We start from the raw sequence: 27,330 nt of genomic DNA, 5'->3' as shown, positions 1-27,330 counted from the left end.
TAAGAATCTGAGTGTGGAACAGTTCTATCTGAGATTAGCACGAGGACCATTTGTGCTTCATCTCAGTTTTGCTAGCTAATAACTCCAACAGCTGCCTGTTTCACCTCTAGTCTGCCCTAATCTACAGGTTGGGAAAATCAGGGAGTGTGCCCTGGCACATTGGTCCCCCCCCCACCTTCAAAGCCCTACTGAAGGCTCATCTCCTCCAGGAGGCCTTCTCAGAGTAAACCCTCCTTTTCCTCTGCTCCTCCTCCCCTCCCCATCACCCCAACTCGCTCACTTTGCTTTATCTCCCACCCCACAGCACTTGTATATATATGTACACATTTGTAATTCTATTTATTTATATTGATGGCTGTTCACTTGTTTTGATGTCTGTCTCCCCGCTTCTAGACTGTGAGACCTTTGTGGGCAGGGATTGTCTCTATTTGTTGCTGAATTATACTTTCCAAGGGCTTAGTACAGTGCTCTACACACAGTAAGCACTCAAATACGAGTGAATGAATGAATGGTTTGGCCCATCTCCAGTGGGCCAACTAGCTTTGGACTGGGATTGGTGACTTGGGGCACAAGTCCAACTTTCAGATATGCCAGAGATGGGACAGCTGGGCTGCTCAATAGCAGCCCAGAGGACACAATGGTTGTGAGGCCTGCCCTGAGGCTGGGGTGAATTCTGCCATGAGTCGCAGTTGCTTCTGGGCAAACAGCACACAGGGGTTCTAGTTCCTAAGCTACTTGATTAATACAATGCTCTGCATTCAGTAATTATTATTATTATTATTATGTGCCGTCGAGTTGTTTCCGATTCACAGAGACTCCATGGATACACTTTCTCCAGAATGTCCTGTCCCCTGCCATAATCCTCAACCTTTCTAATGATTCTTCCATTATCACTGTTACGGTCTCTATCCATCTAAGCGGCTGGTCTGTCTCTTCCACGTTTTCCCTGGACTTTTCCTAGCATTAGTGTCTTCTCCAGAGAATCAGTCCTTCTGATTACGTGTCCAAAATATGATAATCTAAGTAGAGTCATCTGGCCTTCCAAAGACCACTTTGGTTTAATTTGCTCCAAAATCCATTTATTTGTTTTTTTGGGAAGTCCACGGTATTTGCAAAACCCTTCTCCAACACCACATTTCAAAAGAATCTATGTTCTTTCTATCCTGTTTTTTTCAGCATACAGTAAACACTCAATAAATATGATTGGTTAAGGTCAGGAGATGGAAGACTGGTAGAACCTTCCAACAGGGGCAGCTGCCAGTCAATCATTTAATCAATCGTTTAACTGAGCATTTACTGTGTACAGAACACTGTACTAAGCACTTGGGAGAGTACAATATAACCATATAAAAGACACATTCTCTGCCCACAACGAGCTTACAGTCTAGAAGAGTAGACAGACAATACAAATGTACATAAGTCCCTTCTAGACTGTGAGCTCGCTGTGGGCAAGAATATATCTGTTATAGCATACTCTCCCAAGCGCTTAATATAGTGCTTTGCACACAGTAACCATTCAATATATACAACTGAATGAAGTGCCGCAGGACTGGGAAGGGGCTGAATAAAGGGAACAATTCAAGGTGACCCAGAAGGGAGTGAAAGAAAGTAAAAAGAGGGCTTAGTCAGGGAAGGCCCCTTGGAGGAGATGTGCCTTCAATAAGGCTTTGAAGAGAGGGACAGTAATTGTCAGATACGAAGAGAAAGGTCACTCCAAACCAGAAGCAGGATGTGCGCAAGAGGTTGGCGGCATGATAGGCAAGATGAAAGTACAGTGAGTAGGTTGGCATTAGAGGAGTGAAATGTGTGGGCTGGGTTGTGGTAGGAGGCGTAAGGTGATTGAGCACTTCAATGCTGACGGTGAGGAGTTTCTGTTTGATGAGGAGGTGGACAGGAAGTCCCTGGAGGTTCCTGAGGAGTGGAGAAACATGGGCTGAATATTTCTGTAGAAAAATGATCCGGGCAGCAGAGTGAAGTATGGGCTGGAGGGGGGAAAGACAGGAGGCAGGGAGGTCAGCAAGGAGGCCGGTAACGGTAATCAAGGTGGAATAAGATAAGTGCTTTGGTTAACGTGGTAGCAGTTTGGAGGGAGAGGAAAGGACAGATTTTAGTAATTCTGTGTAGGTTGAACTGACAGGATTTAGTGACAGATTGAATTATGTGGGTTGAATGAGAGGAGTCAAGGATAATAATAATAATAATGATGATGGTATTTGTTAAGCACTTACTATGTGCAAAGCAGTGTTCTAAGTCTGGGGCAAATACAAATAATAATAATAATGTAGGTATTTGTTAAGCGCTTACTATATGCAGAGCACTGTTCTAAGCACTGGGATAGATACAGGGTAATCGGGTTGTTCCACGTGAGGCTCACGGTTAATCCCCATTTTACAGATGAGGTAACTGAGGCACAGAGAAGTGAAGTGACGCCCACGGTCACACAGCTGATGAGTGGCAGAGCCGGGATTCGAACTCATGTCCTCTGACTCCCAAGCCCAGACTCTTTCCACTGAGCCATGCTGGTTCCCTACCTTGAATACAAGGTCATGAGGTTATCCGACGTGGGGCTAACAGTCTCAATCCTCATTTTACAGATGAGGGAACTGAGGCACAGAGAAGTTAAGTGACTTGCCCAAAGTCACACAACTGATAAGCGACAGAGCCGAGATTAGAACCCATGACCTCTGACTCCCAAACCCGTGCTCTTTCCACCGAGCCACGCTGAATGCCAAGGCTACAGGCTTGTGAGACAGGAAGGATGGTGGTGCTCTCTACAGTGATGGGAAGGGGAGGATTTAGATGGGAAGGTAAAGAGTTCTGTTTTGGACATGTTAAGTTTGAGGTGATTGCAGCACATATAAGTAGAGATGTATTGAAGGTGAGAGGAAATGCGAGATGGCAGAAAGGGAGAGAGATCAAGGCTGGAGATGTAGATTTGGGAATTATCCACACAGATGTGGTAGCTGAAGCCACATGAGCAAAAAAGTTCTCCAAGGGAGTGTAAATGGAGAATAGCACGCCCAGAACTGAACCTTGAAGGACACCCACGGAGGGTAGGAGGCAGAGGAGCCCATGAACCAGACTCAGATCGAGCGGCCACAGAGACAGGAGGAGAATCAGGAGAGGATAGTGTCAGTGAAGCCGAGTTGGATAATGCTTCCAGGAGAAAGGGGTGGTCTACAGTGCCGAAGGCATCTGAGAGGTCGAGGAGGATTAGGATGCAGTACAGCCTGCTGGGTTTGGCAAAAAGATCACTGGTGACCTTAGAGAGGGTGATTTCTGTTGAGTGAAGGGGTCAGAAGCCAGACTGGAGGAGGTCAAAGAGAGAAATGGAGGAGAGGAACTTGAGACAGCGAGTATTGACAACTTGCTCATGGAATTTGGAGAGGAATGGTAGAAGGGAAACGGAGCAATAACTGGAAGGAGCTGTGGGGTGAAGGGCGGGTTATTTTAGAAAGGGGAGGCATGGGGATGTTTGAAAGCAGTGGGGAAGAAACCACTGGAGAGTGAACAGCTGATGATGTAGGTTAGTGAGGGAAGAAAGGAGATGGCAAATATCTGATAAGGTGTGAAGGGATGGGGTCGGATGTACAGGTGGAGGGGGTAGATTCTGAGAGAAGACAAGAGATCCTCTTGAGATGTTGCTGTGAAAGATGGGAGAGTTGAAAGAGGGGCAGGAGGAGGGAGAGACTAGGGAATGACAGGGGAGATTTTAGGGAGATCATGCCAAATGGTTTTGATTTTGTCAATAAAGTAGGTGGCCAGGACAGTAGAGGCAAGAGAGGACAGAAAAGGAGACGGGGGTGTGAGGAGAGAATTAAATGTCTGGAACAACCGATGAGGACAATGAGCATGGAGAAATAATAAGGTTGGAGATATAATTTTGCCAGGCAGAGGTGAGGGCAGAGTTAATGCACGTAAAGATAAAGGGTCCCTGGGTCCCCGAGAGTGAAGAGGCCAGTGACTGGGAGAAAACAGGGGCTGAGTTGGTTCGGCTGTCTACAAAAGTATTGAGTGCATTACTTCAACTGGGGAGCCAGGTATCCTGTTTGAGAAGCAAAGGGGATTGTGGATTGCCTTTTTTTTTTTATATAAATTTGCCTTCTTGTTTTGACTACAGAGAGTTCCCACTGGTAGGTTTTGTGACTCAAATACTGGAGAGGGGGAATGAAAGCATGGCCAGATGATAGAGCACATGATGGAGTAATTTGTTCTTCGGACCTGAATTCCTCTTCTAACTATACTTGAAACTTTTTTGAAGGTTACCAAGCCCAAACTGGACAATCACAGTTTTTCTTCATTTAGGCTGGCAGTGTTCAATCTGACCTAAAATGGGTTTTCTTTGGATTCAGTGTGAAACCAAAGGTGGCTCTTCAATCCAATTTTGAACCAACTAAAACTTCTCTTATGCTACATGGACCTAATTAACAAGGACATCTAATGATACCGAAAGGATGGAAAAACATCATTACATAACTAATTATAAACTAGACTATCTTTCTGATTCTCATTTAAGGACGTTCAGAAACGAGTAGGAGGAAAATTAGATAAAATATGTCTCTGGACTGAAACATGGAAGGAGATCTTGGTGTATTTCGTCACTCCTCACTGAACAGCTATTTTCATGAAGCTGAGTTTTTGATCTGCTGAGCTTTTTTTTTTTTAACTAAATGCAATATGACATATGAGAGGTTTTAGAAATCTCAAAGGCTTCTAGTCCCTTTCCCTTACCTTGACTTTATCTGCCACAAATTCTCCGCCACCCCCCCCGCCAACCCCCCCCCGAACTTGTTGCTGCAGTATTGGTGGACTCATTTTCCAGATACTCATCTCTCATAGGCCTTTTCTCCTCAAATATCTCCAAGCATTTTATAGTTGACCTTTCCATCCAGCACCTCTCTCCGGTCGGAACACAGTCAGAGAAATTTGACTTACCTATGGTCACAAAATAAGTTGATGGGGAAGCTGGCAAAAAGCAACCATTTATCTAAATCACAGCTGTGCAATCCACTGTTCCAGGATCCCATGTTCTTCTTAACCAGGGCCCCATTGCTGCTAACCGTTTCAACAGCTGGTCACTCGAACTCCCCACACCTTCTTCAGTTTGCCCTATCGCCCACCATGAGGTCTGAGCTCAATGTGGACACTACCTCCACCTGGATCTGTCTTGCTCCCACCGGGCCTACCTGAACATACTATTCCCACATTCACTTCTAACTTTCAGGGTTTCAGGCGGCTCACAGTGTGTTGGAAGGTGGCCTACTGCAAATCGAAGACTGGGGATGACAGTACTACACTATGCAGATTTCCACTGGAGGGGACAGGTGGTCCAGCCAAGTGAAGACCTTTATTTTCCTGTAAAAAAAAATGTGTTCATTTTTTCTTAAGATGAAGGGGAAAAAGAAAACACTCACCTGCTCCTCCTCCTCTTGTCCCACCTGATGGCTTTTTGGGAGGCTCGGGAACAGCTGCAGAGCGAAGACACTGACACTTAGAAAACAACTTTGGAAGAAAGCATGAATAATTACACAAATTCAAAGTTTTACTTTTTTGCCACAATTCCATTTTTAATCACCATCAACTAATGTTCCTTGAGCAGGATGGCATCCCAAAGACTATGGGGCAACAACTCCTCTCTTCAGGGAGCTAATGATACATAGACATTTTATTTTTCTTCTGATTCTTTAATCATTTGTCAGTCATCCTTCCCAGCTCCCTGGTAAGAGACAGCCTACCCAATCCCATTTCAGGGATGAGAAAAACTGAGGAATTCTTTTTTAAGTCAACCAGGATGAATATTCACAAATCTTGATCCTTCATAAGATGTACCTTTAACTGAGATAGAAATGGTTTTGTTGGCCTGTACTTTGTCTATTGCAATAAAGATTTCTTTTGAAAATAAAATATAGCTACCACTGAAAATTCAATTTTTCTAATACTCTGCCATGGTAATTTCAAGCAGGATAAAGTCTTATTAATAATAATAGTAATAATAATGGTAACTGTGGCATTTGTTAAGTAGTTATTTTGTGTCAAACACTACTGTAAGCACTGGGGTAAATACAAGCTAATCCAGTCAAACGCAGTCCCTCTGCCCCTGTCTGTAAGCTCACTATGGGCAGAGAATCTGTCTGTTTATTGGTTGTACCGTACTCTCCCAAGCATTTAGCACAGTGCTCTGCACACAGTAAGTGCTCAATGAATACAACTAAATATAGGTTCAAAGTCTAGGTAGCAGGGAGAATAACAATTTAATCCCCATTTTGAAAATGAGGAAACTGAGGCACAGGGTAGTTGGACGACTTGCCCCAGGTCACAAAAAAGGCAAGTGGCATAGTCAGGATTAACACTCTGGTTCTGTGACGCACTGGCCTGTGTTCTTTCCACTAGGTCATGCTGCTTTCATGAATGAAAAGCTGAATTCTCTGGGCTCAAATCTGTGATGACTGGAAGAGCATTAACTTGGAATCCTTTTTGGTAACTTTTTTTGACCTGAAAAATATATTTTTAATTAACTACAGACTTCTTTGTGATCTGAGCTGTACTTGAATTTATTTTCTTCTATGCACTAAAGAGGTCTGTCTACTTATCGAGAGAAGAGTAATGGAAGACCAGCTTCATCAAGCAGTTGGGCTCTTTCAATAATGAAACCTATTCATATCAAGCCATTCTCAAAAACATTATTAAAAAATATTCTTCTCTGCTTGGTAAACTGGAACCAGAAACAGAGTACTCCTATTAGGAGTGAATTTCTGAAACTGATGTGCTGCACCAAAAATTAAATAAAACTTGTTAGGTTCCCCTAGAGACATTTTAACAAAGGTGCTGATGGCTTGAAAGTTTTCAGAAGAGGTCTGGAAGTTCCTGAGAAAGTTAATCCAGCCAAAGTTAAGTACAAGAGAATAACATTATTCCTCTTCATTCTGCCAATGGAGAAAAGACCTCTCAGGCACTTCAGAAAGATAAAAAGTTGGCTAGTTAAACGATTAAAAGTAATTCTGTGTAAGTCCATTGAGATGAACTGAAGGAGGGTATCAGCAGCCTTGGGTCTTATTAAACAAATGCCCAAATACAAGAATCACCATGCTTCTTCACTTCATGAGACACGATTCCTCTAACACTATCATGGCAGGTTGGATTCGTTGCTGAAAAGTACAAGAATGTACAAAAGGCCAAAAATGTTCTCAAAAGGGAAAAAGCACAGACACAGCAGAGATAGAAAAGTGTACGCCTTCTGTTCCCCTCGACTTGGCAACCAAACCTAACAAAGGTACTACAGTTAGCTGAGCTCTTTATATTTCTAGGCTGCCTTTCAACCACAGAACACAAAGCCCGTTAAACATTAAACATGCTGAGAATTTGCATGGCCTGGTGGAAAGAGCAGGGGCCTGGGAGTCATAGGACCAGAGTTCTAATCCTGGCTCTGCCACTTGTTTGCTGTATGATCTTGGACAAGTCGCTTCACTTCTACAATTTGTTTCCCAATAAGAATGTCTGGGTTATATTTCTTTGGAAGAGTGTGACGAGGAGTATGGAGAGAGAGATAGAACCCTGGTCAGGCTTTTAACCTAGCCCTCTATCCTGAAGGAAAAAACCCAACTTAGCTTGGGCTGACTCATCCATGAAATTGCATGATGAAAATGTATCACTGGGACATGCCAGGGAGCCCTAGCACTAAATCCCAGCCGAAAGCCACCCCCGTCTGGTGCCACTTAGAAGAATCTTGCCCCGTGATAAGGTTCTAAAGCCCCGCCAAGTCTACCATTCCAGGGATGGACACATTTGGGCATCCTGTCTAGAGAATCTCGTTTCTGCACCTCCTTAGCCCCAACCACGATCCCTAACCTTTCAACCTAGTGACCCTCCAAGCAGCAAAGAATTACTTTGAGTTTGGCCTGTTGCCTCCTACTCCAGAGGCTAGCTGCAGGAAGCTCAAGGGAGATACACTCTCTTCCCTTCCCACAGTTTCCCAGGCAAACATCTCCCCATCACCCCAGAATCACCTGTGTCCATAACACAGGCAGACCCTGAGATTAGAGCTCCGAATAGATTTTTAGTGGAGGAATAGCAAGTATTATTCATGCACTGATTTGGTCTCAAGTAGAAGAGAATTCCAATCCAAATTACCTTCCCTTTCTCTAACAATTTTCCCCCTTTCCCCAGGACCCTTTCTACTTTCCCGAAGATGTCCTGAGGCACACATTCTTCACCTGCTGTCTCAGGGTGCCCCAGATTCCAGTTTCACCCTTTCCAGATCCTTCCCTCAGCACCTTTGGATGGCAGGATAGACTTACTACCAATCTTCACAATCGTTTCCCCTCTCATGGGGTAGGAGCCTCGCTTCTCAGGGATCTTTCCTTCAGGATCCGCTCCAGGGAGGACCTTTCTCTTGAGACTCATCACTCTAGGATCAAGTCTCTAATTCTCTCTGCATACCGTCACCCTCCAGGAACACACCTCAGAAGGTTTTCTCTTTCTCTCTCTCTCTAAAAATGGTTAGGGGACCTCATTCCAACACCCCTGTTCCTGCTTTCCCCCTGTTCCCCTGTGACTGGCTGTGTTCCAGGTGGCAGCACCTGATAGAACCCCTAGTAGTAAAACCAATTCATTTTTCTTCAGGGTGGGGGTCCTCAAAAGTGAGTTTTTCCTTCCCCTGTAGTCCCAGAGAGGGGCTAGTTTGATCATAGCCCAACCACACTAAGCCCCACAGTTAAGTGTCCCAGACTGGGAAGAAGAAAGGTGTAGAGTGGGAAAAAGGAGAAGCAGGAGAAAGAAGGTTTGGATACACATCTCCCATCTACCAAGTGAGAATTAAAGGAGTTTTCACCTTAAACTTCTTGGGCCAGTCAAATCAAGGCTGATCTACCACATGGGATTTATGGGGGAGGGTGCTTGAGGGGAGGATTTTACAGGTGAACAGAGTGGGGCCAAAGCTAGAGACCTCGTTGAAGCACTGAACTCCTGTTTAAACTAACATGAACAAGTTTGAAGTGGTTTGCTTTTCTTGTCAGTTTGGTGCTCTTGTGTTGAAGTTATGACACCTGAACAATGAAAAATGAAGTGAAATTTCTTCATTGAGTCTACCTACAGTGCGCGTGCGCGCGCGCGCACACACACACACACAGAGTTTTGTCAGTTTTCATGTCAGTAATAGGTGAAGAGGTTTTGTACTCCTTGTGTGTGCCATATGTGAGTTTCTCCCTGTTGAGCTGCTTCAGTCAATGGTTCATTCTGTTACTGCCAGACAATTTCAGGATGACTGCCTGAAACCCACGTGACACCGAGAGAGGGAGGGGGACGGAAGACGATAGGGAAAAAGAAAAGCAACAGACAGGAAAAGGGAGACAGAGAATGGGGCAAAATGACAGGCAGTGTGAAAGAGGCAGAAAGAGGAAAAGCACTGAGGCAGATAAGTAAAATATAGCAGAGGAGAGAAGAAGGATCCAAAGAAAGGTGAAGGATAGCAGCTAAGGAGGAAAAACTAAATGGTGGATAAAAAGGAGGTGAGAGAGAAAATAAGAAGAGTTAACATGAATAGGCAGGATAGGGTCAGAAAGAGAAGAGAGGAAGGGAAGACAGACCCATTGTTGACCGAGGGAGGTAAAGAAAAAGGAGAAGAGTACCAAGAAAATAAAAAGTGACATGTGGAAAAGAGGCCAGAGGTGAAAAAGAAAAAAAGTTTTGTTTTTATCTCACCAGAGTAAAGATTAGGTACTCACATGTACACTGACACACACAGTAGTAAGAACAACTGACTAATTGTGAGTCTGAGAGCAGATGTCTCTAGCAGAGGTGAACCTATGCAACAAACCCTGGGCGGCAGAATAAATACGAGTCTTCTGAGAAGAAAAAAGTCTGGAGATATTATTCTTTTGTTACGATCAGATTCTTTTACTCCACCACACCCTTGTGGGCTTGAGACTCGACGGGGTCTTCCCGATGTCTGGGGCAGCATCCCTACCTCCACACACCAGTGCAGGACACCAATCCCACCTCCTGTAGAGGCACAGAGCCATCACCAGCCTGCCGCCTGAACGGTCAAACTCAGAGAACAGTGGGAAGGCAGGAAGGCCGAACTGTTCATAGCCAAGGACCACGGTCCAGGTTGGGGAGCCTCCTGGGATTACTTCTCATGTGAAGTTCCTATGAGCCCAGTGCCCAACACGCAGCTGGGGCTCAGTTGGTAACATAATCATAATCTTCATTGGTCTATCTACAAATCCATAATAATAAAACACAGAGGCATTTATTAAGCACTTTCTAGGTGCCAAGCATTGTACTAAGCCCTGGGATAGGTCCAGTACATTGGGATTGGACACAGTTCCTGTCCCATATGGGGCCCACAGTCTAGAAAGGAGAACAGGTATTCTCTGCTTCCAGGCGTGTGCTCTTTCCGCTAAGCTGTGCTGCTTCTCTAATGGGTATGATTTAAATGTGCAGAAAGAGGGCCAGGGATTTAGGTCCTCAAGGACCTCTCTTATATCTGGCCCACACTGGGGGAATCAGTATACTGAGGTTAGCCGCCAGGCATCTGCTACTTTTCTTAATTGGAGAGCTCCCAGGATGAGACCGGATAAACCAGCTTGACACGTGTCCTACTTCCTCCCAGCAGTCTTCTCTTGGAAGCAGAGCTGCAAGGGAGGAGAGCAAGGGAGAGAGGAAGGAAGGTGGGACACAGGAGTGCATTTCTCTGTGCTCTGCAGGCTTCAACAAGAGCCCAGAAGGCAGCTTGTTCCCTCAGCAGCAGCCCAGCGTGGACCCCAGGGGCTCCAGAGAAATCTAATTTACATTTCCCAGAAGAGCCTTAGCGAAGGCTCTCTTTCCCTCTGTAACTCTTCCCTGCCATTGGATGGGTGTTTTAGTTTCCCTGGAATAGAAACAAGAGGTAAAACACTCAGCTCAGAGCAGTGGTATAATAAAGATTAAAACAAAGTAGGACAAAAATCAGTATTTGGTAAGACTGCGCTGGGAAATGAAATCTCTTTCTAGGTTTCCCCAGTGCCCACGGGGTAAAGCCCTGTGGCCCTGCTGAAGAACAAACTGTTTTCTGGGCTGTTCCTTAGGTCTACAAAGCACAAACAGATGACCCTGTCTCGTCTCAACCCCTCCCTCCCTTCCAGCTCCCTGCAAATGAAATGCCCACCATGAGGAGAGCTCTTCTGGGCATCACGTGCAATTATTCCAAACAGCATAATACATTCAAAGAGCATTTTAATAAAAATCAAGTCACCACTGAACATTTGCTGCACTCCATCAAATGGAAACATACCAAAGATGAGGAAACATTTAGCTGAAAAGCAAATGACCATGTTTATGATGTTTTAGTCCAGTGCATAATCACACTGGAAACATTTCTGAGCGCTGCCCAGCCTTACAGATGGCTGGAAGAAAATGTTTTGATCCCCAGGGCTTATTTGCAAGCTTGGGTGTCCCACGTCCGCATCCTTCTTGATAGTGTGTGGTTGAATTTCATTTCTCCAAACATTGGAAACAGATGTCTTTGTTGCTTTGTTCCCACATCATTTCTTAATCACGAGCCCTCCTATTCATTACTTCTCAGAAAAGATCAAAATATTTTTAACCCAATGTCACTCTTGTGTTTATTTTCCCCCTTCGCTAAACGCTGCTGCCCTTCATGCTCAAAAATGCCACTGTTGACTGTGGTACCTTCGTTTCTGAGTTTGTGTCTGATCTGGGTACATTTCATGTACCCCGGGGATGTGGCACTTCAACTGCACACCCACTCTTAGGTGCCCATCCCCAGGACTTCCCAGCCACTGATCTTTGCAGCGATCGACAATCACTTCTTCGGCTAACCTATCGAGCTGAATTTTACTACAGCTTCCAATACTCTCCGATTTTACGGAGATAAATCCTGTAATAAGGACCCAGAGATCATGACGGGGATAATTCCCACATCTCCTTCTCTGGGCCTGACCTATCTCCTTCTCTGCAGTCTCGCATTCCCACTTGCCTTCAGGACACCTCCTTTCAACGCCTCAAACAAAACATGTCCGAAACAGAATTCCTCATCTTCCCACCCTGCACACTCTGCTCTTCTACTTCCAACTACTCTCTGTACCACCATCTCATCTATCCCGCCACCAACCCCTTACCCACATTCTTCTCAGGCCCGGAACTCCTTCCCCCTTCATATGTGACAGTGCCCCACCCTCCAAAACCCTCCTAAAATCACATCTTCTCCAAGAGGTCTGCCCCGACTACATCCACAGTCACAGCGGGCATAAGCGGGCATAATGCATGAGCAGATAGCGCTGCTGACTTCCTGAAGTCCAAGCCCCGCTCAGCCCCTGCCTAGGCTTACTGCCCCACCCTGCCTCGGGCCATGCAGGCTCCTTGGAAATTTCTCAGCCTGCACCTCCACTTCCTCCAGAGCCTTTGCCCTCCCTTTCCCGGATCAACCTGATGCCTGGTATGGCCATGGAGCTTGGTGATGGGAGCCTGGGCAGGCTGAGGCCTGATGCTTCCAAATAACTCACACCAGGGCTCCCATCCTATCACTTACTAGTTCACCTGGACAGTGTCACATCCGGTTCCAGCTTACTTTTCCCTCTGGGTTTACTGCAAATTTATAGGGATGGGAGGAATTTTATCTGTTGGAGAGTTGAGGTTGGATGCCGCGAAGGCAGAGCGGTATGAAAGCGGTACGATTATTTTGGAGCATTTAGCCCTGAGAGGTAAAGAAGACTGAGCAATCACAATTAGCAGGAGGGGAATGATGCTGACACCTGTTGGGAAGGTTATTCCCAAACTGGCCCCACACTTGGCCTAGCACAGAGCCCCAAGAAAAATGAGTTAAGATGCTGATCTAAGCTGCCACTTGCCAGGTCAGTCAACACAGTCTAATTCCAAAACTAATCCCCCAAGTCCTTCAACCCCACAAGCCCTCCAAAGGAGAGAAAAGGCAGCAAAAGCAGCAAGGGTTGCCAGCAGTGGGGTGGGGTGGGGGTGGGTGAAATTTCACAGGCCTAATAAACAACTAAGTAAACCAAGTGGGCAAACCTTGCTTTGCTCCCCACATCCCTCACCATATTGGGGCGGGGGGGAAGCAACCAGATTCCACTTCTATCTCGTAGAGGAGGTGAACGTAACCGTCTATTCCAGCTAAGTCCAGAAATGAATTTTAGTAGTCAGGGTCTACAGGATCCCTTCTCTGATGATATTTGTGACTTTGCATATAACACAGGATGCACTGTGTGTCATTTAAAAAAAAAATCTCAGTAAAGGCAACAGCTAAAGCTTCATCCTCAGCATGACCAATGCCCAAAAAGGTGGTTGAAGGCAATTTAACTTAATAGGCAGGAAATTACAGTGAACAGGAATGAAAGCAGTTCTGCAACCAAAACTCAGGCAAAATACTTCAGGAAGCCAATTGTCTAAGAATAGGACTTGAAAGAAAACACACCCTCAGTTCAAATGAACTTACTTTCAACAAGTAGAATAATGTGCTATTTTGTAAGCATCATAAATAATTTGTTTAAATGATATTGATATTAGACTTATGAATAGATCATCTGATCAGAAAAAAACCCAAACATATGTAATGTATTTTTCACCCTCTTAGTGTCTAATCTGGGTAGGTAGATAATGACACATATGACTCATCGCAATTAGTTCTGTATAAAGCTTTTTGGATGCTACTTACGTTTCTTTGTAGTAAGGTCACTCAGTGCATCTTCCAAACTGAAATCACTGTCCCCAGAGCCTAAAAACAAAGAATGAATATAAGCTCTGGAAGCATAGAAAAAACTTAAAAATAGTTTCTCACTTAAATTTCTTCAATTCTCAAATTTTTCAAATACACAGATGAAAAATACAAAAACAGAATCTCATGACTGGCAAATTTCAGAGGGATCACCTCAAGGTTTTCCATTTGCCTGCCTTAATGGATATGGCATTATTCATTGTACTTAAATTTGTCCAGTGAAGCCAACCACTCCATCCATCTACCTGACCATCATCTGTGTTTATGCTTGCTGTTTCCCAAGGGAATTAGTAAAAACTTCTAAAAATGAAGCACAAAAAAGCAGTGTGGCTTAGTGGAAAGAGCATGGGTCTGGGAGGACCTGTGTTCTAATCCCGGCTCCACCACTTGTCTGCTGCAGGATCTTGGGCAAGTGACGTAACTTCTCTGTGCCTTAGTTACCTCATCTGTAAAATGGCGATTAAGACTGTGAGCCCCATGTGGGTCAGGGTCTGTGTCCAACCTGAATATCCTGTATTGATCCCTATGCTTATTACAATGCTTGGTACATAAGTGCTTAAACAATATTTGTTTTGTTTTTTTTTTAAAAAAAAAAAAGACCATCCAAACCATTTCAAATGTTTTTATAGTTCATTCATTCAATCATATTTATTGCGAGCTCACTGTGTGCAAAGCACTCTATTAAGCGCTGGAGAGAGTACGATGCAACAACAGACACATTCCCTATCCACAATGAGCTCACAGTCAAGAGTTAACAACTAAACAACTACTTTCCATAAACAAAAAGGCAATCTTCTATTGAATCAAATACAACTTGGTATTTCCTATCTACAATCTGATCTCCAGCTGTCAGGCCATTTTTCACAAATACACCCCAAAAATTTATCATTTAATTTTATTAAATTCTCACAAAGATGGAAATAGCCTCTATCCCCTTCAATATTGGTGAGCCTCTCCTTCCCACTATAGGTTGATGTAATTCACTAGGTCTGGTTAATCCTTAATTTCCAGATATTTTTGCCTCCCATTAATTACTGTTGACTTAATCTAGTTTTGAACACATTTGTCTTGATAAATTCATGTTTTTACATCCCAAAGCATGCTGAGCAATTAATATCCTTTGGGCTTGCTAAATACTGCAGCACTGCAAGGAAACATTAAAATGGCTTTCTTCTTATTCCTACTTCTAAATAGATTTAGCTATTGCCACCTGAGCTCCAGCTTGCTTCATGAATAAATTTAGAGCTTTACTGATGAGGACAATAACAGTGAAAAGGCAGTAGTCCATCGAAAGCAGGTATCAGCATTTCAGTATAAATCACCCCCCAAAACCTTTACATACAATGGTCAATATGTATTATCACCCATTCAGATCTAATTTTAGTTATTCACACATCACATCTTGTTTCATTTACCATCCATTTAAATGTAAACTCTCCAAACAAGAGAGTGATTGAAATGCAAGATCTAGGGTTTGGATGTTCTGTTTCTCCTTATATTTTCCTAAGGAAACATTTGAGAGAGCTCTGCTGTGGATTGCTTGTTTTTTGTTTTTTTTTTTAAAGAAATCACACTAATCACTACATAGATGAGTCTGTTGTTTAAAAGACAGCTTCCTTCCTATATTAAATGTTAGACATCTGCAATGGAAAGTTGGGGCCACATTAGAGAAAGAGTGTACTTTCTGCTAAAATGAGATGCCACTAGGCCAGGGGTATTTTCCTAGGGATGGCCTTCAGGACGCCGGAGCCAATAGGAAAGAAGCAGACTTGCTGTTTTCTCTCTTCCCCCTCCACCTTTCTGCAGTGACCTTCAAGATACTGAGTACCTTACAGAAAAAAGTTGCAGGATACACACATATCTGCCGGAAATCACTACTTAGCCTGCCACCTTGTCCCTTGATTGGCTGAGGGGTGGCACACTGCTGGAGCAATGATCTGCACCCAGCACACCAGCCAAATTGAGCTGCTCCAAACTTGCATCTGCTGCATTGAGAGTCACTGCGAGAAATACACTCCCACAGCCACTGCTCTAGATCCCCGACTGCCCCCAACGCAACAGAAAGTCGCCCAGTGGCACAGGCTCCATCAGCTTTATAACTTTCAGTGTGGCAACAGCTGACAGGAGCTCAATGGCCGGCACAGTCTGCTCCCCTCCCAAGTTAATTTTCTCATTGGGCATCCCACTCTTGGCTCTTTCGCCTCCATCCTCACACTGTTACCCCAGCCGGAAACTCTCCTTTCACCCCTCCCCAAACTGCCAGATTACAGTTTGTCTCCATCTTCCAAGCAACTTCCTCTTATCTATTGAGGGTTTACTGTGTGCAGAACGCTCTACCCAGCACTTGGGAGAGTTGAATACAACAGATTTGGAAGATATGTTCCCAGCCCACAAGGAGACTGCAGTCTGGAAAGGGAGACAGACACTAAAGTAAATTAAAGCTATGAACATAATCAAGCAATTGTGCTTATTGAGCACTTACTGCATGCAGAGCAGGGAACCAAGCCCTTGGGACAATTCAATACAATACAGTTGGTAGACACAATCCGATAAGGGCTGCGGGGCTCTGGCTGGGGTGAAGAAAAGGTTCAAATCCAAGTGCAAGGGTCATGCCAGAAGGGGAAGGAGGAGGGAAAGGCAGGGTGGTCTAGGCAGAAGCAGTGTGATAGAGCATGGGCTTGGAAGTCAGGAGCACCTGGGATCTAATTCTGGCTCTGCTACTTGTCTACTGTGTGACTCTGTGCCTTAGTTACCTCATCTGTACAATGGGGATTAAAACTGTGAGCCCGAGGTGAGATGTGGACCGTGTCCAACCCGATTAACTTGAATCTACACTGGTGCTTAGTACGTGCCTAAACACAGTAAGCACTTAAATACTATGAGAAAAAAAGAAAGGCCTTTGAGAGGAGATGTGATCTGAATAAGGCTTGAAAGCGGGCAGTGATCGTCTGTCGGTTTTAAATGGGGAGGGAGTTTCAGGCCAGAGGCAGGACGTGGGTGAGGGGTCAGCAAGACCAACATCCACCCTTAATACTTCCTTCCTATCTTCAGCATTCATTTATATATGAATAGCTATCTTTGTGGCTTGACTACATTAACCAGCTACAGGTAAATGGGACTAGAACTAGGTGCCCTAATGACCAGAGCACTGCTTTTTCCACTGGACCAACAGCAGTGCTGCAGTTGGGCATAAAATGGTTGGCAGAGGAAAGAGAATCGCAAGAGGCACTGTACAAGCCTTGAGAAGGATAATCAATTCCCCTGGACTGGCATTCGGCTACTCTCAGGACCAAAGCTCATTCTTCCTTCTAGATGAGGCACTCCATTTATATATTCAACTGTTTAGTCGACTGCTTCACCCAGCGCTGTTAGCTCTGTGACTAGTTTTATCTCCTTGTTCTTCCTCAGGCTTTCACTATCTCTAAATAAGTTTTGTCTGGCTCTGAGATGAAACTGCAAGTTCTTTGAGCGCAGGGAACCTGGTTCAAGTTGGGGTTTTCTTCAGTTCCTGCCCACCTTCTGGCCAGTTAATTGATTCTTAACAATAATAATAATAATGTTGGTATTTAAGTGCTTACTATGTGCAGAGCACTGTTCTAAGCACTGGGGTAGATAGAGGGTAATCAGGTTGTCCCACGTGAGGCTCACAGTTAATCCCCATTTTCCAGATGAGGTAACTGAGGCACAGAGAAGTGAAGTGACCTGCCCACAGTCACACAGCTGACAAGTGGCATCTAAGGAAGCGCGCTGCATGGACATTCCCTTTTCTACTGCTGGCTAACCTAACAATCTAAGCTATCATTATGAGTCAGGTGGTGTAGGGGAATCGGGCATAGTGGCTACAGCATGGGGCTGGGAGTCCAAAGGACATGGGTTCTAATCCCAGCTCTGCCACTTGACTGCTGTATGGCCTTGGGCAAGTTACTTCACTTCTCTGGGCCTTAGTTACCCCATCAGTAAAATGGGGATTAAGACCATGAGCCTCAAGAGGGACAGGGACTGTGACCAACCCTATTTGCTTGTATCTACCCCAGAGCTTAGCGGAGTACTTGGCACCTAGTAAGTGCTTAACAAACACCACAATCATCATCATCATCATCATCATCACTCCTCTGACAAGCAAAAGGACGCTTGGAGATACACTCTGATGTTTAGGGATGAACCATCTCCCTGTGCATCCCTAACTACCCTCTATTAGCCCAATATGGATAGTTCGTCCACATACTGATTCAAGTTCCTTTCGAGCCTACTTATGCTTTCTGCTAACACAAATGCTGCCAGTGATTTCATGTGCCTACCACCCTTTGGGTAAAGTATCTCCTTGTATCTGCTATGAACGCAACAATGCCAAGCCTCAGTGGGTGCACCCTCATTCGGCAGTCATGTAGAATGATAATTTACTTCCTATCCCCCTACACCCATACTTCTTAAATGTAGAGTCTTCCATCAAGTCTTCACCTCACATTTTGTTTTAAATGGAAGAAGTCCTGATTTTTTCAGTCTATACCATTAAAGAAATTAATCCATGCTCCTGGTCATCTAGGATGACCATCTCTACTTCTACTCCAACTCTTTAGGTGTCACCTCTGTGTGGTGGCCAGAAACTCCCCCAGGAGTCCCAACAAAGACCTAGACTGGTCTGCAAAAGTAACAAAATAACTCTGTGTTGTGGTTTATACCAGCTTCTCTGGGATGCCCAGCACTTGGTTGGCTTTTCTGATGGTTGCCAACATTGGAGTGATGATTTCAAAGAAGAGCCAATGGTATTTGTTGAGCAGTTAACTGTGTGCCCAGCACTGTACCAAATAATAATAATAATGACGGTATTTGTTAAGCACTTACTAAGAGTCAGGCACTGTACTAAGTGCTGGGGTGGATACAAGTAAATCGGGTTGGACGCAGTCCTTGGCCCACGTGGGGCTCACAGTCTCAGTTCTCATTTTCCAGATGAGGTAACACAGCACTATGCCATGCTGCTTCTCAACACTTGGGAGTGTACAACAGAGTTGGTAAATATCTTCCCTGACCATGAGGCCTAGTGGATAGAGTACAGTCTGGGTTCTAATTCTGGCTCTGCCACTTGCATGCCATGTGACTTTGGACAAGTCGATTAACTTCTCTGTGCCTCATCTGCAAAATGGGATTAGGACTGAGAGCTCCATGTGGGACAGGGACTGTGTTCAGCCAAGGGTAGTATGGGTGGTTGTCATTTGGATTATTATTCTCTACACACATTACTTGCACTTGCGTTCACTGAACCTCATCCACCATTTATTCGGATCAGGCCCTTAGCTAAACCCTGCCCCATATGGCAATTCTCATTGTCTTTCATCATGTGGAATAGTTTAATGTCTTTTGCAGACTCATAAATTTCACACTACACATCCCCTTTTCCGGATCATTTTTTAATCAAGCAATCAATGGTATTTATTGAGCACTTACTGTGTACAGAGCACTTGTACTAAACATATGGGAAAGTACAATAGAACAGAATTGGTAGGCAGTTCTCCTTGTGGTAAGCCCACAAGGAGCTTACAGTCTAGAGAACATACGAACCCAAATAACTTTTAATAAAGGACTAAATAATTCATTGAACCTCTTGACGGTCTCCTTTTCATCTGAGTGTACTTTTATATTATGTACTGTATTGGTTGAGCACTGTGAAAAGGGCTGTACTAAGTGAAGAGGACAAGCATAATAATTCAGACAAAGACTTACTCCTTGGGGGCTCACAACATAAAACTAAGGAAACTGGAGACAGACACACGTGAGGAAACAATAATGCAAAGAAGTTAAAACAAAGGTGCAACACATTACAACAAAAAGGAAACTTCTAGACTTGACAGCTTTCAGTGGTGTGGTCCCTAGTCCATTAAAAGCAGTGTGGAAAGGGGATGGGCCTGGGAGTCAGAGGACCTGGGTTCAAATGCCAGCTCCACTACTTGGCTGCTGTGTGACCTGGGTCAAGCCACTTAACTTCTCTATGTCTCAGTTTCCTAAACTGTAAAATGGGGATTTGATAGCTTTGAGCCCCAGGAGGGACAGAGACTGTGTCTGATCTAATTAACCTGTACCTACCCCAGTGCTAAGAACAGTATTTGAGACATAGTAAAGTGCTTGACAAATACCATAAAAAGAAAATATATATTCTACCAATCTTCCCAGTGTTTAAACAGTTGTGAAAATAATAATAATATTTATTAAGCACCTACTCTATGTGTCAAGCTCTATGAAGAAGGTGGGATGGTTAAAAAACAATGAGATTAGAACACTGATCTACTGCCGCTGCAGCCACTTGTCTGCTGTGTGACCTTGGTCAGTCACTTAACTTCTCTGGGCTGTGCAGTGGATCCCAGGCCTGAGATGGAGCGGAAGCCCAGTTTGGGTGACTGCCAACTGATTGCTAAGTGATTCCACTGACTCCTTCAGATTGTTTCCTGCTTCACTACATTTGATTAATCTTTATTAGTTTTGGCTGCTCTTGCAAGGTGCTCTCCAAATTTCTTTTATAGTTCACCTACTAGGCTAGGTTATAACTGGCCAGTCACAATTAATGGACTTCCCGGTTCTCAGGGAGGCAGGCTTTCCACTTTTCACCCTGCATAAATCTTTACCTTGCCAGATTTCTATCCGGTCCCACAATTTATTTGTTTTGGAGATCACATTTTATCAAGGCCCCTAAAATGGCAGTGGAATTTTTTTTAACCGCCTCTGTTAATTTCCTTGGTTTTTTAAAATTCACATTTTTTCTGTTTCCTTTTCAAGAATCAAATATTTTTATGTTGTAATGTTTGGTCTAGCCCCCAGAGAGAATGTTAACCTTACTCAAGTTGTAGCCCTCTAAGAATGACTGTCCAATATGTACCTCCTGCATCAGGTCCTGTCCACCACTCAGAGTTATATCCAGCGTAATACTTTTCCTTGCTGGTTTCATAACTGGTTCTCAAACAATCACTTAACTGATCTAGAAAGCTTCATTCAACTTGGCCTGCTCTGCAGCTCTTCAATCTCTCAGAAGCAGCAAGGCCTTGGGAAAAGAACACAGAAGACCCGAGTTCTATTCCCAGCTCCCACTTGCCTGCTGTTTGATCTTGGTTTCCTCAGTAAAATGGGGGTTCAGTGCCTCTTCTCCATCCCACTTAGACTGAGCGTCCCATGTGGGACAGGGACTGTCCCCAACCGGATTACCTTGTATCTACCCCAGCGCTTAGTCCAGTTCTTGGCACACTGTAAGCACTTAACTGCAATGGTCATCATCATCCCTGGACTCTAAAATATCAGCACGTAGATGTCCAGCTGGCACCTCAGATTCATCCTATATAAAACTGAATATCTCATCTTACCACCCATTCCCCCTCCTCCTCCTCCTGTCCCATCTCTGTCGATGGCCCATCCATTCTCCTTGACCCAGAAGTGGGCAACCTTGGTATCATCATCACCTCCTGTCTTCCAGGCCCCCTTTCAACTGACTGCTAAAACCTGCCAATTCTTCCTCCGTGGCATTTCCCATCTTTCCCCTTTTTTCTCCACCAAAATAGCCAGCCCCATGGTTCTGGTACTCATCATATCAGTCAATAAATGGTATTTATTTGGTGCTTACTTTAGGCAGAGCACTGCATTAAGTGCTTGGGAAAATACAATTCAATACAGCTGTTAGATTTGTTCCCAGCCCACAACTAGCTTACGATTTTGAATGTGCGAGTGCACACCCCACCCCAATCCTCATAATCAGCACGAATCCAGGGAGGGGGGCAAGGCCCCGCCAGGCCCCCTTTACCCAGAGCCTCTTCCCGCTCCCCTGATCGAGTGCCCCACCATATCCCAGTTTGACCACTCGATAGGCCACATGAATCAGAGCTCTGCAAAGGACTTGGAAACAAATGAACTCAAATAATAATAGTTCCATTAATAAAAGAAGTGGTGTTTAAGTGCTTACAGTGTATCAAGCACTGCACTAAGTGATGGAGTAGATACAAAATCATCTAGTCAGATACTCTGCCTGTCCCACACAGGGCTTACATTCTAAGGCAGTGGGAGAACAGGCATTTCTCCATTTTACAGATGAGGAAACTGAGGCACAGAGAAGTTAAGTGACTTGCCCAAAGTCATCCAGCAGGCAAAGGGTAGAGCCAGGATTAGAATCCAGGTCTTCTGACTCCCAGGACTGTGCTCTTTCCACTAGGCCATGTTGTTTCCCTGAAGTATGTATATACACACAGATGCACATTAAAAACCCAGTATTGGCAACATTTGCAATTTCTTAAAATGTATACAATTGCTTTTTTAGACCCAATATATTTCCTAGGATGCTAAAGTATGAAATCTCCCTCCCCCTTTTTAAAAAAAAAAAAAAAATTTGGATAAAATTTGGGGCAATCTGCTCTTGCCTTTCTTGGGACTTGGAAGTATCTTTGGGCAGGGCTGTTAACCACGATTCCCCTATGTCCACCAGCTCATTTGCATAATTCACCAAAGACCAACTATGGCCATCGCCAGCAGTTTGAAGGCTTTGGCACACTCTCAATAGCCCTGGGCACCTTTGGGTTCAGACCATCACTTGCCTTTTCCGTTTGATCTATACACCTTCCTCTATCAGGGTACCGATCGATGTAGGACTGGCTTCAGGTAGTACACAAGCCGGGCAATCAAACAAGGCACGCCAGAGCCTGGCGGGCCAAGGGGGAGGAAGCCACAGGAGGAAGGAAGAGTTAAAACACTTGGAAGCCCCAACAGGTGGAAGCGGGTCTGTGTGAATGGGGATCTGAGAGAGGAAGCACAGTGGCTCTGGGGCACGGAGGGTTACATCAGCATGTACCCAAGAGAAATTCAGTAAGGCCTCATCCGAACAGACATCGTTAATGCTGTGCATTCAAACAGCGTGACACAATGCCATTCTACAGCACCACAGCACAACACCATGATACCGTACAGAGTAGGAATGGGCAGCAAACATTTTCCTGTCTCTGAAGCCAGCTTCGATGAGCTGCAAAGTGTTGACAGTGCACTGCTCATTCTGTTAAACATTATTACTTGATCAGGCACTTCCACCTAATCTCTCAAGAGGGTATCCCTGGGCAATAGGGCCCAGAGTTTGTGGGGGGTCCGCCCGGCAGGCAGACACTTACAGTCCCCCAGTCCCTGTGAACACGGGCACTTACAGATGAAATGGAGTTTCCCTGCTCTGAAGGAGCTGCTGTGATGTTACAGAACTCCCTGTGGGTGGTTTGGCTTTCTGGGAGCTGGACAACACGCTGATTGGAGAGTCGGTTACTACATTCCGATATATTGGCTGCATTGCTGGAAAGACCTTGATGTTATCAGGCAACAATCAGTACAGCACTCAGACAGAGGCTCTTAGATGGGAATCGCTGCTGAACATGGATATAATCAATTAGCCACCCCTAATTGGACAGGGGGTATAGACACGATGTCAGGCATTTGACAAACAGGAGATGGTGATCACAAGTTGGAGTCTGGCACCTTCTGGACAGACCAATGTCATGTGGTCTGATGACTGCTTTTGAACTTCAGGATCTCATAAAGGCTCAAGTCAGAGGGACAAAACTTATTCCTAAAAAGCCACTTACTTTCAGGACTGAGAATAAAGAGCTAAAACAAGGCGGGGTTTGGGAAAGGAATCTGCTCCCAGTCCACCCAGGGAAATGAAGGCTGACTGGAAGATGAGAAGGTAGTGGCCCCTGGATAATTTTTAGGGAACTACCACTGTCACCACCAGCATGCTATCACGACTGCCCCTCCTAAACTTCCAGGGAAGCAGAGTATTGCCTTTACTGTGCAGTCGTGGCCTCGTGGTGAAATGTAACCAGCTTCCCCGTGTAGAGGTCACAGCTATCTCAGCTCCTGAGGATATTGCAGATGGAAGGTGGCAAAGGAGAAGCCAGGGAGCGGGGAATGGCGGTGGAGTGAGAGGAAACTGAAGCTACGCTTCTCATTTGGGGAAGCAGGAGAGAGCGGAGATGCACTTGAGGTCGGCACAGTCCCTGTCATTCACCTCCTGAAGCTCAGGGCTAAGCAGAGCTTAAAGCTGGCCAGGGAGACGTGTGCAGGTACATGGGGTGGGAGGAAGGCTGCAGGAGAGGGGGACAGGCGCTCCATAGTGGGAGTTTTGTTAAGTGCTGACTGGATGCCATGCAGTGTACTAAGAGCTGGGGTGGAATGGGGTTCACAGTCTAAATAGGATTTAATCCCCATTATACAGATGAGGAATCTGAGGTAGAGAAATTATGTGACTTGCCCAAGGTCACAAAGCAGGCAGGTGGCAGAGACAGAATTAGAACCCAGCTCCTCTGAGTGCTCTTTCCACTAAGCTCTGCTGCTTCTCATGTGCAAAAAGGGAGCCTTCCTCAAGAGGCATTTCTTCCCCAGCCAGGCTAACCTTGGAGTAAATTAGTTCTTACAGCCATAAAAGTGGATGGTTGCCAACAAGCACCCCCCTCTCTCTCACTGTATTCACGGATATTAATGTATATACATACGTATGTACAAATGTATACACATGTACACCCACGCATATATGTACATATGCATATACACAAACATTCACATATATACATACACCCACTTTTAAAATTAGAAGGAAGTTTCAGAGGAAGATGCGGCAAGTCTTTAATCAGTAGACATGGAGTGCATTTTAACTAGAATAAGAACAGGGTAAAAACTAAGAGAAATCCGCAACCATATTTCATCTGAATGTCTCAAAACCTTAAGGTTTTGTTTCTTCACAATTTAAAAAAAATCAAGCAAGCAGATTCTGCTCTGCACCTAGATTCTGCAGTGAAAGAGAGTCCCAGCAGTCTCTTTTTTTTTCCCATTTAGCAGACGATAATGTTATCCCTGGGAGAAATGTGCCATCAGAGAGGCTGGCTCTTCTCTCTTAAATGGTGTGACTGGAAACATGACAGCAAATGTGCTCAGAGAACCAATGTTTACACAGCTTATTTTTACACCAGGGGAAAAACAGAGAAAGGACTTCTGTCAGGGAACGGCACTGCGGTCCCACTCTCAATAATCCAAGCAGTAAAAAACCTTTCTTTAAAGAAACCCAGCCAATCTGAAATTTCAGGGTGCCCAGCGATCAAGTGAAGAAATTCCAAACAGGTATTTGCTTTCTTATGGTTAGTCTATCCTTAGGGAGAGGAAAGGGTGGGGCAGAAGCTGAAGATGATAACAGATGGTCCCATTATGTGGGAGGCGAAAGATCTGTGAAGCAGACTCTAGAACCAACTAGGATTTGGCAAGGCAAAGGGGGCTGAGCACAGTCAACTTTCAATAATACCATGGTTTGACTGACATTGATTGATAAAGGAAAGCAATAGAAGAGAAAAAGCAGGAGAGGAACAGTGTGGCCTAACGAATAGAGCATGGACCTGCAGGTCAAAGGGACCTGGGTTCTAATATCTGCTCTGCCACTTTGCTGTATGATCTTAGACAAGTCACTTAACTTCTCTGGGCCTCAGTTACCTCATCTGCAAAATGGGGATTGAGGCTGAGTCCCATGTGGGACACGAACTGTGTCCAACCTGATTAACTTGTCTATACCCCAGTGCTTCATGAAGTGTCTGGCACATAGTAATCACTTAAATACCTTTTTTATTATTTTTTCCAAAAAAGTGGTCCAGGAAATTGAAAAGGAGATAACTGCATGAACAATTAGAAGCCTTTGGGAAGCCAGCAGAAGGCTTGAGAGTGTGGAGGAAGAGATGCTCAGGACAGAGAAAGCCAGTGTCACTTCAGGTGCTCAATAAATATAGCTGAATGACTGATGGGGGGGAGGGGTGTGCTAAGAAGACTACCAGGCAGGTTCAGTCACACAAGAGATTCTAAAGAAGATCTACAAGGTGCTTTGGGGGAAAGGGATAAGGACCTCAGGGGCTGCTCATTACTGATATACTCATGTTCTCCCCACACATGGATCAGTGCCACTTCAACTCTATGCGTCCAGACGTCACTGGTATCCAGTGCCAACCTGGGCATGGCCTGTAGCCTCCTGCCTGATTTACGGTTCCAAGTCCCTCTTTCAGTCTGGGAAGCCACCTGACTAACTCCGGCCAGATTCGAACTGTGCCTATTGATCAGTTTGACTATACTGAGAGCAGAGCCGGCTCATTTTCATCATTGACACCTGTTGCTGGCACAAAACTCAGAACTCTACTCTCTCCAGAGACAAAAGAGAGTGACCGCCTGAATTCCTCCATCCTCTTTGTTTTAACCAGATCCATACGTATAAGCCCATTTGCCTGGAAATCGCTTGTCCAAGTTTCTCAATTTGCTCTAAAGGAGATTGGTGGTTCTATCAACTACCACCAAAATTAAACTTCTATGAACACTTGCAGTGAAAGCAAATACTCATAGTTCTTGGCACTTACATGGCACTTCACAAACATTGATTTAGCAATCTGGTGTAGACTGTTCAACAAACCTAAAAGACCTCCCTTCCCGTGGTTTTGAGATGAATACATCATGTTCACAGGGGTATCAACTTTTTCATTTAGAGCATGGGGACAGAGTGCAGCACTAAGGAGATGGGAGAGGAAAAATGTCGCAAAGGGAGGTTAAGAGGATATTTTTTCACAATATCTCCAGAATCAGCCTCTTGCTCTCCATCCAAACTGCTATTCTACTGGTTCCAGCACCTGTTAGTCTCCTTGTGGACCTCCCTACCTCCAGTCTCTTCCCTCTCCAGGCTATACTTCACTCTGCTGCCCCGGTCATTTTTCTCATAACAGTACTTGGTGCAAGTCTCCCCAATCCTCAGAAACCACCAATGGTGGGCAGTTCTCCACATCAGACAGACACTCCTAGCCATTCGTTGGAGAGCACTCAATCAGCTCTCTTCCCTACTTCTCCTCACTCCTCTCCCACTACACCCCAGTTGGCACACACTGCTCCTCTCAAGGCAACCAACTCACTCAGCATCATTCTCATCTCTCTCAGGCATTGATATGTCACTCAAGCCCTCTCCTTGGAACTCCCTTCTCATTAACATCAGGTAGATCACTGCTCTTCCCAATTTCAAAGCCCTTCTGAAATCCTACCTCCTCCGGGAGGACTTGCTCCATGAATTACTCATCCCTCCACCCTATTTCCCGCTCCAATCTGTCCCTTCAGCACTTCCGGTCACCTAAACACCTCCTGTATTACACTTTCATGTAAATATCTTCATAATCTATTCCTTTTCCTACCTTTTTTTTTTTAGTGTCTACATAAACTCCTTGAGGGCAAGGACAATGTCTACTGCTATTATACTCTCCCAAAGACTTAATCCGGTGCTCCACCCAGAGTAAGTGTTCAATAATTTCCATTGATTGGGTACTTAGCCTTCACTCCTGGGTAGTCTTCTACTCCACTGCTGGAGTTTCTGTCAATCAATGGCATTTATTGAGCACCTGGGGGCAGAACACTGCACTAAGCACCAGGGAGAGAGCAATAAAGTTAGTAACGGCCCTCAAGGGCACATTTCCCCTACATTCTAATGCACTAAAATAATTTATGAATAGGAGGAAAGAGAATAATGGGAATAAAGTACATAGCTATAGACTAGGCAATGATGGATGTAAAATATGGAAATGTAACCAGATGTTGTG

At 44.7% G+C, this 27,330-nt stretch overlaps 1 protein-coding gene across 1 annotated transcript in view; it reads right to left on the bottom strand.

Moving 5' to 3' along the window:
• The window catches only part of CD99L2 (CD99 molecule like 2), a 155,077-nt gene that overhangs the window by 42,966 nt on the left and 84,781 nt on the right, over positions 1 to 27,330 (bottom strand). Inside the window, exons 3-4 of the mRNA XM_007665870.4 lie at positions 13,667 to 13,726; positions 5,415 to 5,468 (exon numbers count right to left, since the gene is read on the bottom strand). Of these exons, the coding sequence (XP_007664060.2) occupies positions 5,415 to 5,468; positions 13,667 to 13,726 (114 nt within the window). The remainder of the gene's footprint in view (positions 1 to 5,414; positions 5,469 to 13,666; positions 13,727 to 27,330) is intronic.

The sequence above is a fragment of the Ornithorhynchus anatinus genome, chromosome 6 (assembly GCF_004115215.2).
Source record: "Ornithorhynchus anatinus isolate Pmale09 chromosome 6, mOrnAna1.pri.v4, whole genome shotgun sequence".
In the NCBI taxonomy this organism is placed as follows: domain Eukaryota; kingdom Metazoa; phylum Chordata; class Mammalia; order Monotremata; family Ornithorhynchidae; genus Ornithorhynchus; species Ornithorhynchus anatinus.
Note: the sequence above shows the minus strand (reverse complement) of the source record. Positions and strands in the feature narration are given on the sequence as shown.